At 40.5% G+C, this 15,372-nt stretch overlaps 1 protein-coding gene across 1 annotated transcript; it reads right to left on the reverse strand.

Annotated features, from left to right (window-relative positions):
• Positions 1-1,162: 1,162 nt before the first annotated feature.
• On the reverse strand, positions 1,163-9,809 carry LOC102940815 (matrix metalloproteinase-27). Its single transcript, XM_007057355.4, has 10 exons — positions 9,586-9,809; positions 8,982-9,220; positions 8,193-8,341; positions 7,965-8,093; positions 5,881-6,042; positions 5,600-5,720; positions 4,525-4,655; positions 3,854-4,013; positions 1,825-1,928; positions 1,163-1,564 (listed from the first exon to the last, which is right to left on the reverse strand). The coding sequence occupies exons 1-10, from the start codon at positions 9,700-9,702 to the stop codon at positions 1,464-1,466; spliced, it is 1,413 nt and encodes a 470-aa protein (XP_007057417.2). The 5' UTR covers positions 9,703-9,809; the 3' UTR covers positions 1,163-1,463.
• Between the last annotated feature and the right edge of the window lie 5,563 nt (positions 9,810-15,372).

Raw genomic sequence — 15,372 nt, forward strand, 5'->3', positions numbered from 1 at the left:
GAAATATCTGACCTGACATATTGCCCCAGGGTACTCTCGGGTGCACCAGACTCTAGGGTTTGTTGAATTTTTATCTCATTTTTAGATGCAATTGGCCAACTCGTGTAATTCAGTGTCACTCCATTGGCTTCAGTGAGACTAGAACAAGAAGAGAAGTATTAAATTCTACAGAGCTACACAGAACAATGGAAAGAAATGTTGAAGCCCTGATTGGCCCCATATTGGTTCAGATTCCCTGATAGCAAACAGGTCAATGGGAATGGAGTAGTCACACTTTCATCTCAATATTATATTATTATTATACTTTTTATTATGATTATTTTATTATATTTACAGTAGGGCTATGAGGTCCCAGGTAGGGATCAGGGTCCCACTGCACTCAGCACTGTGCACACATGTAGTAAAAAGAAACTCCTTATTCCAAAGATGCAATATGTGACTGAAACAAAGATGACAAAGAGGGGGAAGGAGGACAAGCCAATACAGTGCAAGCATGTTTTCACATAGATTAGTGCACAATATAACTTGCTGACGAGGTGTTCTATAGGCATTATTGCACAAGGGTGTCTGGAAGGAAACATATGAAGGGAGGATAAGGTAGCGATTTTATGGATTTTTGTGGGGAGTTTGTTCCATGCAAAAGGAGCAGCATGAGATAAAGCACACAAGTACTCAAGTTAGAAGTAGACTAATGGGTGGGAAAGGCTGTCATTGTTGGTGGCACAAAGATTTACACATGGTAAGATAATGGATTGACTGAACAGAACAGGGTTAAATTATGAATGGACATAATGTTCCAAGAAGATTATACTTGATGCAAGAGAGCGGGGTGACATGGTTGAAGCAACAAGCAAGGAGAGTGATTCTGAATTGATATGAGGGTGAAGGTTGAAGGAATCAAGGTCAAAGAGGAGATGATGAGAAAGTTAAGACACAAGACAATAAGGGCCTAAATGACAGATTTGGCAATGTGGACAGAATTATTATTTGTTAAAACAGAGCTACAAATGACTTGGAGATTGGAGGTGTTGTGAAGGAAAAAATGAAAAGATGGGGATATATAATTTAAAAATATATTCAGCATATTTGTGTCAAGTCCTTCAGACCTTTTCTGTTTTAGAAATGTGAAGTGTCATGAACAGATGAAGCAAACAGCAGTTAATACCAAGCAAAAAACACTTTATTGCCAAAATAGTGGGAAGTCCATTCAGAGTATAAAACACACATGAATATGTTATACTTTGTTATGAAAAGAAATCAAAGACTGTAGCTCTACTTTGACCATTGGACATACAATGAATATGAACAATACCGAGAATTAAAAAATGTAGACATTCATGAAAAAACAGCCCTGTTGCCTTTCCAATATACTAGGTTCTTTGATATCACAGTGATGTGCGATTTTATAGAAAGCTAGCTAGCTAGTCTTTCTTTTCTTAAGTTGCCTATAATAATGTTTCATATTAACAGTTAAACCAGATATTGCTCTTCATCACACGAATAACTCTCTTAGCATTAGGGTCAAACTCCCATTGCTTTGATCCACGGAAAAAGTAGAAGAATCCTAGAAATAAAAGTAAGTGGAATGATTATATTGTACAAGTCATTTGTAGCTCTATTTTAACAAATAATGCTGGAGACAATAGCAAAATAACATCTTCCATATGCACAGAAAACCTCTTGTTACTTTCTGCTCTTAGCAAGGGTAATAATAATAATGGCATATAATGTGACTAATATAATAATGACTAACAATATTTTTAATCCTCCTGAAATTTACAACAGTGCAAATCTTCTGCTTACTTTAAAGTTCATTCCACTTACCTTTATGCTGGAAAACAGCATCAACTTTCTTGCCAATTCCTGGAAAATCATCTGTTATCTGTCTTGGATAGCCCTTTTCCATGGATTGACGGCTTTCCTCATACCTGAATGATATAACAGGGTAGAATGGATTTGCAAGAATTTAAGCCCTAATCCTGCAAAGATTTAAGCACGTGGTTAACTTTATTCACTGCGAGTAGACCAATTGACTTCATTAGGCTACCCACATTGCACAAAGTTAAGCACATGCAGCAACTCAAGGCTACACGATCACAGTGGACTCTTCTAACCTTAAAACCTATGAGCCTGTCTACTCTTCGCAGGAGTGTGGCCTTGTGTTTAATATGGGAGCAAACTCTTTGAGGGGCAGAGCTGGAAGTGTCTGGCTGGAAGCTGAAGAAAAGCGAATTCAAATTAAAAACAAGGCACAAGTTTTTAACAGTGAGGGTGATTAGCCATTGGAACAAACTGCCAACAGAAGTGGTGGATATTCCATCTCTTCAAGTCAAGACTGGATGACTTTCTAGAAGATGCATTTTAGTTAAACACAAGTTACTGATCTAAATGCAGGGGTAAATGCATGAAATTTAATGACTTGTGTTATACAGGAGGTGAGACAAGATGATCTAATGATCTGTTCTGGCCCTAAAAGCTGTGAATTTATGTATTACCATATGGAGGCACAAAGTCTGGCATTTCAGCTTTGTCCATAGCTTGTAACCTGGAAGCATACTCAGCTTTGAAATTTAGAGGAGAGAGGGGGAACTGGATTATCCCTCTTTGATGATCCATCTAGTCAAATTAAGGTCAGTTCTGATCGACCCAGTTCTCCTTGGTGTGAAGGACAGTTAATATAATACTGGGTTTACTTTAGCGGGTGAAAGGAGGAACTAAATGGTTCTTTGTTCAGAAAGAACTAGGAGAGCTCCCTGCTGAAACAAAAAGAAAATAATTTGTTTTAATTGTCTTTGGATATGAGACATTTTTTGGAGGAAGGCTGTGGTTCTGAAATAATTACTGTATTAATAGTACATTTTAAAACTCTGTATGGTAGCTTTTATGTGGGCAGCTAATGTTCCTTTGCCCTGTCGCCAGGTCAGTAGAACAGCAGCATATGTTATTGCAAGGGTTCTTTCCAAAACCAGTAAATACAAATGATAGGAAACCACAAACAACTGTAAATTCAGCAAACATTGTGTGGCTGACTTGACTCATCAGACTAAGGAAATACACAATGATGATAAAGCCTCTTTGACTCATCCATGCTCCTTACTTATTGCAGGGACCTCTGAATAGTGACCAACTCTGCATAATGGGCCACTCACATGTCTAGTTTATTATCTGTCTTATCTGCCTGTTTCTTATTTCTCTGGTATTTGTGTGCTAAAAGGCACTCCTGTGAATTAGATGACCAGGGTTTGGCCATGGCTAAGCCATGCTTCTGCTGCACCTACCATACTACTGTGACTACACAGCTATTTATACTCATGCTCGTTCAACAAGCGCTAACCACGAATCTGTGTACGTGAGCAGGGGAATTGCACCTTCAGCTCATTGTATAGACATAAGCCGACACTGTGAGTCAATGTACTGTTATTTGTACAGAAGTTAGAGTAGGTAAAGTCCTGTTGGATCATCCAGTCCATCTCCCTGCCAACAGAGAATTGCTTTGTACAGCACATTTTCTAGTTTTTTGTCCACTTTATTTGTAAAAGTCCCAAGTGTTGAGGCATCTACCATTTTCCTTGAATACTCTTATTGTCTTGTACAGTGCACCAAAAGAAATCTACATGCAGAGTACTGTATTAACAGTCCTGTTAAACAGGTCTTTGAAAGGGAAGCAAAGGTATATTCTTTTCTCAGTTCAGGAGTCATTTAAACAAATACTTTCCTTGAAAATTAAAATATATTCCTTAATAAAGTGTCCTAGCTGTCTAAATATTTAAAGGGAAAATCTTATCTTTAAATGCACACATGAAGGTTGCATGGAAGTCAACCAGAAAGAAAAAAATTTAGCCATTGATCTTACCTCCAATACTTGTCACCTACAAAAAAGTCTGTTGTTCCTGTGTTTTTATTAGAAACGGCTGCATCAATTTTCTTAACACTCCTTGGGAAACCCAATGTGTTGATGTTCTTAGGATAACCATGGAGCACCTGGTACCCACTGATAACCCAGAAATTATTTCCTGTTAAAAACAACAACAACAAGATTTGTAATGTTTCACCTGTGGTTTATGACAAGCCAAACAAACACAAGTGCATTTGCTTAGTGGAAGTAACACATGGGCCTGCACAGTAGCAGAATTCAGGAAATCACATGTAAGGAAAACTAGGTGAAATTTCCTGTAATTGTTCAGTCTATCCAGGCCAGGTCTATACAGAGAATTACACTGGTGTAAATATGTCTCTCAGGGGTGTGAGAAATCCACACCACTGAGAGATGTAGCTATACCAATCTTACCTCTCCCTGCTACTCCCTCCCTCCCCCCGTGAAGACAGCACTAGGTCAACAGAAGAATTCTTCCATCAACCTACCTATGGCCTCTTGGGAAGGTGGATTACCTACACCAGTGGGAAAATCCTCCCGTTGGCATAGGTATTACTCACATTGAAGCACTACACACCCCTGTGCTTTCCTCCAATTTCCTCCCAAAAATTACACGTAAGAAGAATTTAGAGAAAATCATACATTTTTACCTTTGAAAAATAGAATCTGATCTTTAATATTTTCATAAGCAGCTTGAATACCAGATGGGAGAAAAGGCCAGAATGTAGAAATTAATTCAAGTTCAACTTCTGAATTATCAGGATAAACTCTCCATATGTGCCTGATTTAAATATGATACAATTTTCACAGTAAATAATAAACCCATGTACATTTCTGTATATTCATAACACTGTAAACAGTGATGGGAAGTATAACCTCTTTCTTGTCAAGGGAATCTAGCAGGATACCATGTGCATTCTATTAATCAGTCAATGATTTCATCATGCTAGAAAGTAAAACATTGGCCATACTGGGAAAGAAAATTCTGTCACTTGCTGCAGTCAAATATCCAAATATATCAGCTATTTCCAGAAACCCCTTTTGGTGACTGACCAGTCCACCCTTGGTGTTGACTGACTAAGAATATAAATTAGAGCTAGATGAGGGATTGGGTAGTTTCTGTGCCACAGTCTAACACATGAAAGAATCAGCTAGAGGATCCAGGACACACAAAATAATGAGTCTGATTCTGATCTGCTAACTTATGAGTTCCCACTGATTGTGGGCTTGTAGAGGTATAACTGAGAACTGAATTTGGCCCCAAGAGGTATTACAGAACATAACCATTCCTTTGCAAATGATGGTAGTATTTACTTATCTCACAACTCAATCTGACCATCTGCTTATTTTGGAATGAATCATAGATCTTTGCTGGACCTGAGATATTTTCTGGGAAAGACAAGGCAACTCTTGCCAGAGGACTCACTTGACATCTAGTATAAATGTAGGCGAGTTTGTAAATAGCTTCACTGTTAACAATAAAACATCTCTTATTTCTGTGGGTAATTAATTCTGAAATCTTTTTCTTTCTTTCTTTCTTTCTTTCTTTCTTTCTTTCTTTCTTTCTTTCTTTCTTTCTTTCTTTCTTTCTTTCTTTCTTTCTTTCTTTCTTTCTTTCTATGGTGCTTATCACTGGAGTATGTTGTTGCATTCAGTCATTAAGAAATAATGTAAAAGAAACGTCCAAACAAAGGTTAATGTCAATTGAAGAGGGACTGGGTTTACCTGTCTTTAAAAAACATGACTTCTCTGCGCAGTGTAGTGATAGCATCGAAAGACATCATAGGGTCACAGGTTTTAGGTGATGTGGGTCTGGCTGGCTTATCCGGGGTGTTAGGTGAGGGTCCTAGGGAAAGCAGTTTAAAAAGAATGTACCAAAATGTGTGGGATAGTCATGTATTTCACACACAAGAGGACAATATTGAAATATAATTAGTTAAAAATGATTTCACTTTGTCTGAGATATTGTTTGTTTCTGATTTTTTGAGGAGATGGATTCTACTCACCGTAAATGGCCCGTATGCCATTAATGTCATCCGGGGACAGTGGGAATTCAGTGGGGTTGATGTAGGCATAATTTGGGAACATCAAGGCTCCACGGTCAGTGGAATGTGAGAGACCCAATGCGTGGCCAAACTCATGAGCAGCGACAAGAAACAAGTTGAACCCTAAAAAAAGCATAGGTGCGAGACAGTTTAGATGTATTTGTGTCTACAGGCCTGCAACTGGGAAGTCCAGCTGACTGCTCAACACACAAGTGCTACAGAGGATCTTAGTGGTTCTACAGCCATCACAGAATATACCTCAAACCACTGGTGGTGGGATATAGCATGAAACGTTATATAAACAAGGTGGTCAGGGCTTAAATTCAGCTAGAGCTGTCCAGAGCGGAGCGCCAGTAAATATTTTCAAACCTGTGGAGCGAGCCCTGGTGCAACCCAAGGGGCTGAAGCCCCAAGCCCCAGCGTGCCCCATAGGGCTATAGCCCCGAGACTCCCCCACCCTGCAGCTGAAACCTGGAGCCCTGAATGGGCGGAGTGTAGGGGGCTCCAGGAAATCCTATATGAGAATTTGAGCCCTGAAGGTGATGTTCTTCCAGAGTCAAGAAAGGAGTGCCTGTTTGGCTCTTTCCTGTTGTTGTTGAAACTAGGTGAGCTGAGTGAGTAGTTAGCTAGAGGCGAGCATGAGAGCAGTTTTGATGAATTGCCAGGAAAGGCTTTCCAATTTACCTACCCCTGACTGTCTGGTGATTCAGACCTATCAAGAGCAGGAGGGCTAGAACAAGAATACTCATATTTATGCCTGAGGCACTGAATTGTTGTTCTATGGGACTTTCTTCCCTGCACACATGGTATACACAGTTTGGGCAGGAAATATAAAAAAAAAATAGTGCTGACTGGACGTTTTCCCTTTTATAAATAGATGTTTTCTAGGTCCATGGTTTATTTAAAATATCCCCTAATAAAACACATCAGACAAAGGTAGCCCTGATTTAATGTCAGCTCAACAAACAGGAGAAATTAGATTAGCTCAGATAGTTATCTTGATACTTTATAGTTATCAGTGTAGTATCTGAGCGCCTCACAGACATTAATAGATTTAGCTTCACAAACCCCTTGTAAGACAAGGAAGAATTATTATCTCTCCTTCAAAGACGAAAACTGAGGTCCAGAGTTGTCAAGTGACTTGCCAATATCACAAGTCTGTGGCAGAGCAGTGAATTGAACCTAGATCTCCTGACCATGGCTGGCTAGAAAACAATAATTCCATTTTGCAAACAAAATATGAGGTTTGGACATTTCTTTTTGTTCCATTGAGGAATGAAACCAAGACTTTCTGAAACTTTTCACTGGGGGGGGGAGGAATGGAAGAAGAGAGAGAGGGAAAAGAGAGTGGAGTGGGCCATCCTTGAATATTCAATAGCCCAGTGGTTTGGACAGTTACCTTAGATTTGAGAGACCTGGATTCAAGTCCTTCCTCTGCATGGTGTGGAACATAAGAAAGGACTAGGAAATTGTACTGGAACCGGAGCGTTAATGTGAGTTTCCCCAGAGGATTCTGGGAGTTTGACCTCTTTCACAATTTCCTATGGTTCCCCAGGGAATTCCAAAAGGCTTTTTGAAATATCCCACAAACCACCACTTGAGGGAGCTGTGCTGGAAACTGTGTGAGAGGTACTGCAGAAGTGTACTACAGCTCTAGTGTGGACATGGGGCAAAACTGCAATGGCCCTATTGCTACAGCATTAACAAGGACACACTATACTGTTGGTGTTTCAGACAGTGCTGTGCCATTTGGTACATTTACCACTGGTTCCATCCTATAGTACAGACAAGGCCAAATTTGTATCTCAGTCACTGTGGATACCCGAATCTAAACAAACCAGGTTGCTCAGGAGAAGTATGTACTCTTCCTCTACAATCTTTTTTCAAGCAGGACTGTGAAAGACATTTGAAGACGATCTTTAATATCCTGTTATTTTTAACATTAACATTGTACTACAATAGGGTCCTTTATCTCAGGGCATTCCTTCCCCTAAACAACATCAAGATATCATTAACACATAGTACAGGAGATCTTCTTGACCTACCAGCAGAGCCGTCTGTCCAGTGTTCATCTTCATCAAAGTGGACATCCCCTCCAATACCATTGCCAGGTGGAAAAGCATGGCCAAGAACACCAAGGGGTCCATCAAAATAACGGGGACAGTGACCATGAGCTAAACAGGAATTTGTTGAAAAAAAATTAGAGCTCCATATCATTGCTGTAGACAACAATATAAATTCATCTTACAAGTTCCATACAGTTATTACAGCACCTCCAGTCCCAAAAGCAATCATTATATCTGCTATCCCTTTATAAATCCGAGTGAAAGTCAGTGGGGACACAGTGCTCCACACTTTAAATGCCTTCTGGATTGCTTTATCCACATCAGTTTGTGTCATATCTGGAGTGTAGTTCACAATTCTGTAGGAATAAAGAAACAAATGCATATGCTGCAATAATAATACTTATGGTTTATCTAGAGAGTTTATCCAGCAATGATAGCATATTGTACTAGAAGATACAAAAGGAGGCCTGACCGACGATCCTTGAGCATTCAAAACTCACTTTGGTTTCTGTGCGCCAGGAATGCAATAACTCGTCTTTTCCATCTCTAATATTTATAATACCAATGTTCTATCATATATATCTGACCTCTTAAATAATACCCTGACAAAATGGCTGCCGTTCAACAGATCTTCTCCTTGGGCACACTGAAAGTCATATCGACTGACTCTGGAGACATAGTAAGTTGCCATTGATGACCTCATTTGAAGACAACAGGGGTGTAACGAACATAAGTTAGACTCATGGTTGGCCTACAGAATCTTTACTAGAAATTATGTCAGAGAGATAAATTACCCAGCTAGACTCCCAGAGCCCAGGGTGTATTTGCATGAGTGGCAGGGAAAAACTGACAAATTTTTGTTTGTGTTAACCGAGCACACTTGCTAGGAGAGTTTTTTAAAAGAAAATAAATAAGGATGTCCACAAGATAACTTTTGAGCTCCTTTTCAGATGAGAACCACATTTTAAACACAAGAAAAAATTACATAGATATTACCTGTATGTCAGTTTGGTTTTTTTCCATCCTGGGAGAATGAAACCATACTGTCCGACATCAGGAACTCCACACCTGGGCTTCTGCATCACTTCCAAAGTCTCAGGATCTGGCTTCCCAGTCACTTTCAATCCAAAAAATTCTTGCATTTTTTGGATCTTTTCAACCATGGGGCTAGTGCTTCTTCTCCATGCTAGATGCTCTGGATCTGGTTGAAGCTCATAAAATTTCTCTAGATATTCCTGACAAGAAATACATGAATAAATGAATGAATTCCACAACCTTTTTTTTAGATCTTAAAAAAATTACCTTAGGACCACTATTATTCGTACACTATGCTTTCATCCTCGATTTCCATGTGCTCCAGCAGCTATTTGTCTTAGGAATCTGGCTAAATAGAAACAGACCACACTTTCTGTTTTTTTAATCACTTGACAATTCCTACTCATTTTTATCTGTTTTAGGAAAGTGTGCTTACGAGAGCTGTGTATGGTTGGGTAGGGAATTGTCATGGGATAACAATGTCTTAACCAATTCAAACATGCAGCTGCTTTAAAATCTAAAAGGAAAGGGCTCAGCACATCTTAGATTCAGAAAATGAAGTTACCTGTACAAGCTGCATATTTTCTCCCTCAGTGTTTTTTTCTGGAAGCACAGGAAAAGCATAAGAAAATGCCACATATAGTAACAGCGAAAATGGAAGGCTCTTCATTCTTATCCTCATTTCTGCCTTAGCGTAACAAGAGTCTGGCACTACTTTCGGTATATGTGTCTTTCAGGCTTCTCAGTTTATATGGTTAATAGGGTGTTTCATAAAGTCTGCTGTAGAATGACTCACAGTTTAACAGGCTTTAATTAGCAACAGATATCATATAACACAAGATGGAGTGACACAGTACAAGTTAACTAATACCATCTGATTGTGCAACCATTTGAAGACAGTAAATACTGGAGGTGATTGTGAAATTTTTTATTCAAGGTTTTAATCTAAAATGAAGATTCATCAAAATGGAATCGTTTTGCTGTAACAGACCAGTTTTGATCCTACTTGCAAAGAGAGAACCCCCCCTCCCCCTTCCCTTGAATAGCTGGGTGGTTAAGCCATTTACTTTTCTTATAGGAAGTCCAGATCCAAGTTTCCAATTTGCCTGATTCAAACCAAGAGCTTGAACCTGGGTATCTCAATTCCCAGCTGGGTGCTTTAACAACTGGGCTATTGGCAGGTGAGACTCAATTTGTCCTATTGAAGCTGTTCCACTTTGTATAAATATTTATTGGAACAGGGATTTGAACATCCACACAGCTAACATTCCCATCCAAGCTCTGGTCATCTATGCCTTGATTACTGCAACATCCTGCTCTTCTTGGGTCTTAACAAATGTGATCTTGCCCCACTCACATCCATTTAGAATGCTGCTACAAAGAGAATTTTCCTAGCCCATTGGTTTGACCATGTTTCAAGGCTGATTCCCCACTCTGACACTTCGAGTGCAGAAGGTGGGGGCCCACAAGGATTCTAAAAATTAATAGCTTTCAGAGTAGCAGCCATGTTAGTCTGTATTCGCAAAAAGAAAAGGAGGACTTGTGGCACCTTAGAGACTAAAAAATTTATTTGAGCATAAGCTTTCGTGAACTACAGCTCACTTCATCGGATGCATTCAATGGAAAATACAGTGGGGAGATTTATATACACAGAGAACATGAAACAATGGGTGTTACCATACACACTGTAACCAGAGTGATCACTTAAGGTGAGCTATTACCAGCAGGAGAGCGGGGGGCAAAAAACCTTTTGTAGTGATAATCAAGATGGGCCATTTCCAGCAGTTGACAAGAATGTCCGAGGAACAGTGTGGGGTGGGGGTGGGGGAAATAAACAAGGGGAAATAGTTTTACTCTGTGTAATGACCCATCCAATCCCAGTCTCTGTTCAAGCCTAAATTAATTGTATCCAGTTTGCAAATTAATTCCAATTCAGCAGTCTCTCGCTGGAGTCTGGATTTGAAGATTTTTTGTTGTAATATCGCAACTTTCATGTCTATAATCGCATGACCAGAGAGATTGAAGTGTTCTCCAACTGGTTTTTGAATGTTATAATTCTTGACGTCTGATTTGTGTCCATTTATTCTTTTACGTAGAGACTGTCCAGTTTGACCAATGTACATGGCAGAGGGGCATTGCTGGCACATGATGGCATATATCACATTGGTAGATGTGCAGGTGAACGAGCCTCTGATAGTGTGGCTGATGTGATTAGGCCCTATGATGATGTCCCCTGAATAGATATGTGGGCACAGTTGACAACGGACTTTGTTGCAACGATAGGTTCCTGGGTTAGTGTTTTTGTTGTGTGGTGTGTGGTTGCTGGTGAGTATTTGCTTCAGGTTGGGGGGCTGTCTGTAAGCAAGGACTGGCCTGTCTCCCAAGATCTGTGAGAGTGATGGGTCATCCTTCAGGATAGGCTGAAGATCCTTGATGATGCATTGGAGAGGTTTTAGTTGGGGGGCCTGAAGGTGATGGCTAGTGGCATTCTGTTATTTTCTTTGTTGGGCCTGTCCTGTAGTAGGTGACTTCTGGGTACTCTTCTGGCTCTGTCAATCTGTTTCCTCACTTCAGCAGGTGGGTATTGTAGTTGTAAGAATGCTTGATAGAAATCTTGTAGGTGTTTGTCTCTGTCTGAGGGGTTGGAGCAAATGCGGTTGTATCGTAGAGGTTGGCTGTAGACAATGGATCGTGTGGTGTGGTCTGGATGAAAACTGGAGGCATGTAGGTCCGAATAGCGGTCAGTAGGTTTCCAGTATAGGGTGGTGTTTATGTGACCATTGCTTATTAGCACCATAGTGTCCAGGAAGTGGATCTCTTGTGTGGACTGGTCCAGGCTGAGGTTGATGGTGGGATGAAAATTGTTGAAATCATGGTGGAATTCCTCAAGGACTTCTTTTCCATGGGTCCAGATGATGAAGATGTCATCCATGTAGCGCAAGTAGAGTAGGGGCATTAGGGGACGAAAGCTGAGGAAGCGTTGTTCTAAGTCAGCCATAAAAATGTTGGCATACTGTGGGGCCATGCGGGTACCCATAGCAGTGCCACAGATAATGCCTTATAGTGTAAGGTTTGCTGACGCCAAGTTAAAGGTAATAGGAGAGAGAGCTACAAGGCCAGACAGAATGTGCTGGTTGTTTAAGTTGCTAGGAATGCTTGTTAGAGGTTGCAGGAAATAAACATTGTTGTAACCCATATAAGGAAGGCAGAGTATTTGTGCAAAGTTTTAATTGGCTGATGTGTAGTGCAGTAGCATTAAGGAATATAAAAGTGTGTGTAATGACCTGCTCTGGGGTGCAGGATTTGAGATTCTATTCTCCCTGTACCTTGTTTGCAGCTGCAAATAAACTTTTCTGCTTCTCCACCGGGTTGTGATTATTGAGTGAAGCACACCGGGTAACGAACCCCTGCTGTTGTTTTGCCTCTCGGCACTGGGTTCCGGCAACACTTCAATCTCTCTGGTCACTCGATTACAGATCTAAAATTTGCAATTCTTCAACAAAAAAACTTCAAAAACAGACTCCAACGAGAGACTGCTGAATTGGAATTAATTTGCAAACTGGATACGATTAATTTAGGCTTGAACAGAGACTGGGATTGGATGGGTCATTACACAAAGTAAAACTATTTCCCCATGTTTATTCCCCCACCCCCCACCCCACACTGTTCCTCGGACGTTCTTGTCAACTGCTGGAAATGGCCCACCTTGATTACCACTACAAAAGGTTTTTTTCCCCCCGCTCTCCTGCTGGTAATAGCTCACCTTAAGTGATCACTCTGGTTACAGTGTGTATGGTAACACCCATTGTTTCATGTTCTCTATGTATATAAATCTCCCCACTGTATTTTCCATTGAATGCATCCGATGAAGTGAGCTGTAGCTCACGAAAGCTTATGCTCAAATAAATTTGTTAGTCTCTAAGGTGCCACAAGTACTCCTTTTCTTTTTTTAAAAAATTAATACTGGCCACTCCAGGCTTGTATTAAACTCCCAAGGTTACAGCTTTCTCTGACCTTGGCTTGGTAAATGCTGCCACCACCCAAATGCAAAAACCCCTGGGGACCCAGGAAGGCGCACTTGGGAATTCCTCCCTGTGGGGTACTCTCAAGCCCTTTCACCCCCTCTTCAGGGAAGAGCCGAGAAAGAAAACAAAGGAAATCAGCTGTTGCCACCGGCTAATTAAAAAACATATGCACAAACCTCTTAGGACACAAAAAATCCAATCCTGTTCTTAAAAAAGGTAAATTTTATTGAAAACAAAAACAAAGAAAATACATCTGAAACTTAGGTTTTTTGCTAGATCTTAAAAGAAACAATTACAAAAATTAAGCATCAAGATAGCTCTCTTGAGGTTCAGCTTAAAGGTTACAAGCAAAACAAAAGCATCTGGGGTTAGCACAGAGGAGTCCACAAGCCTTTCAGAAAATAAAAGAAATAAACCTAATTGCGTCTTTCTAGACATTTTCTACTCTACTTACATATTTGGATAGTTCTAGGTATAATCTAATAATTTCCATACTTGGCAAAAACAGAGCCCTGGCTTTGCTCTGTTCCCTCTCTCTGGAGAACAACCACAGAACATAAAGAGAAAGCTTTTCCCCCAATTTTAAAAAGTTTTAGCCTTCCCATTGGCTCTTTTGGTCAGGTGCCCACTCCCTTTCCTTTGAAGCTGGTCCAATAAAAGATATTACCTCACCTACCTTGTCTCTCTTCCTATCATCTCTCTTTTGTTATGTGAGCTGTCAGTAGGCCCATTATATCAGCCTCCCATTGCCCACTTGCAATGTCCACTTATCATAGTGTCTAGGAGCCTTAGTCATGGACCCTATTGTGCTAGGTGCTTTGTGAACACGGAACAAAAAGACAGTCCCTGCCCCAAGGAGCTTATAATTTAAGTATAAAACAAGAGACGACAGATGGATAAGAGAGGCAGATAGATGGGGGAGTGCAAGGAAATAATGAGACCACATTGCGTAGCATCATAGGCTGGGTCTCACGTAAGTAGTTTGTCTGTCCGTCTATCTATTACATTTAATCAAAATGGTTTCACAACTTAGTTCATCATTTTAACCACATTCACCACAGGACACTAATCTCTGAGTAATTTAGAAGAAGGGACGGTTCAGGGATCACACAAGCTGTAACAAATTAGAGCCTGAACCTGTAAGAGACTGAACTGCTCCCAGTCCCATTGGTGTCCATGGGAGCTGAGAGGGTTCAGCACTTCTCAGGATCTGCAGAGCCTCTGACAAGATAGCGCTCGTCATTTGCAAAATAACTTGTGACAAATGTCCTCCATGTCTGGCTGTGTCATTCTGAGGAAAGACTTGTTTTCATGTTTGTTGCTTCACTGTCCTTTTTCAACCAGCATCTGAGGAAGTCGGTGGATGATGGACACAATCCCAGTTTCATTGTATAACATTGTTTGCTGAGGGGTTTCTATTGTTACTTAGCCTCAATGTGAAAACCTACTCTATTATTATTAATTGATGTTATGATGGCACTTAAGGACAGATTGGGGGTCCATTATGCTAGGTCAGTAACTTTCAACCTGAGGCCCTCAAAACTTTGAACTATTGCCCTTGAAGATAGCTATGTTCATCAGAAAATGAATCTTTAACTATTCATGGAGGCTGTGTTTCTTCAGCTGTGCTTTCTATTTATAAGTGAAAGTGTTTATTAGATTAATAGATTTTAAGGCCAGGGGGGACCATTGTGATCATCTACTCTGACCTCCTGGAGAACATAGTCCATAGAATTAATGATTCCTGCACCAAGCACATAACTTCTGGTTGAAGTTTATACAAGTATTCAAAACTCTCTTTTATACAGGTATTCAAAACTGAATTACTGTCGAGGTTTGAATTAGCCCTGTAGCTATAGGGAGGAGGTAGGGGCATCACTTCCCCCACTTCCTCCCCTGTAGCATTAACAGCAGCCCTGGTGTGAGATGGGAGTGATCTGAGAAGCTGCTGTTTCCTCTCTACTATGTTTTCTCATCAACTCCTCCACTGGTGGCCTGTTAAATTGGTAAGGGAGGGAAGAGAGAGTATCTCCGGCAATTCCATAGCCTGATTTCCTTCCATTCTATGGGAGCCCCAAGAAAAGCAGGGCAGGAGCTTATGAGAGCACCTAGTAAGGGATGACTCCTCTACCCCATGCCCCATGACGGGCTAGGAGAGGACAAAAAGTAGAAATGTGAACCAGCAACGAGTTATAGCTCCTTGATTCTTTGTGTCAGGCCCAGCGCAGGTGAGAGTTGCCCCAACAGTGCTCTAATTTGTGCCAGCCCCCTGTGGTCCCAGTATCTGGGTACGTAACAACATGTATACTAAAATAGAAAAAAGAAAA

The sequence above is a fragment of the Chelonia mydas genome, chromosome 1 (assembly GCF_015237465.2).
Source record: "Chelonia mydas isolate rCheMyd1 chromosome 1, rCheMyd1.pri.v2, whole genome shotgun sequence".
Classification (NCBI taxonomy): domain Eukaryota; kingdom Metazoa; phylum Chordata; order Testudines; family Cheloniidae; genus Chelonia; species Chelonia mydas.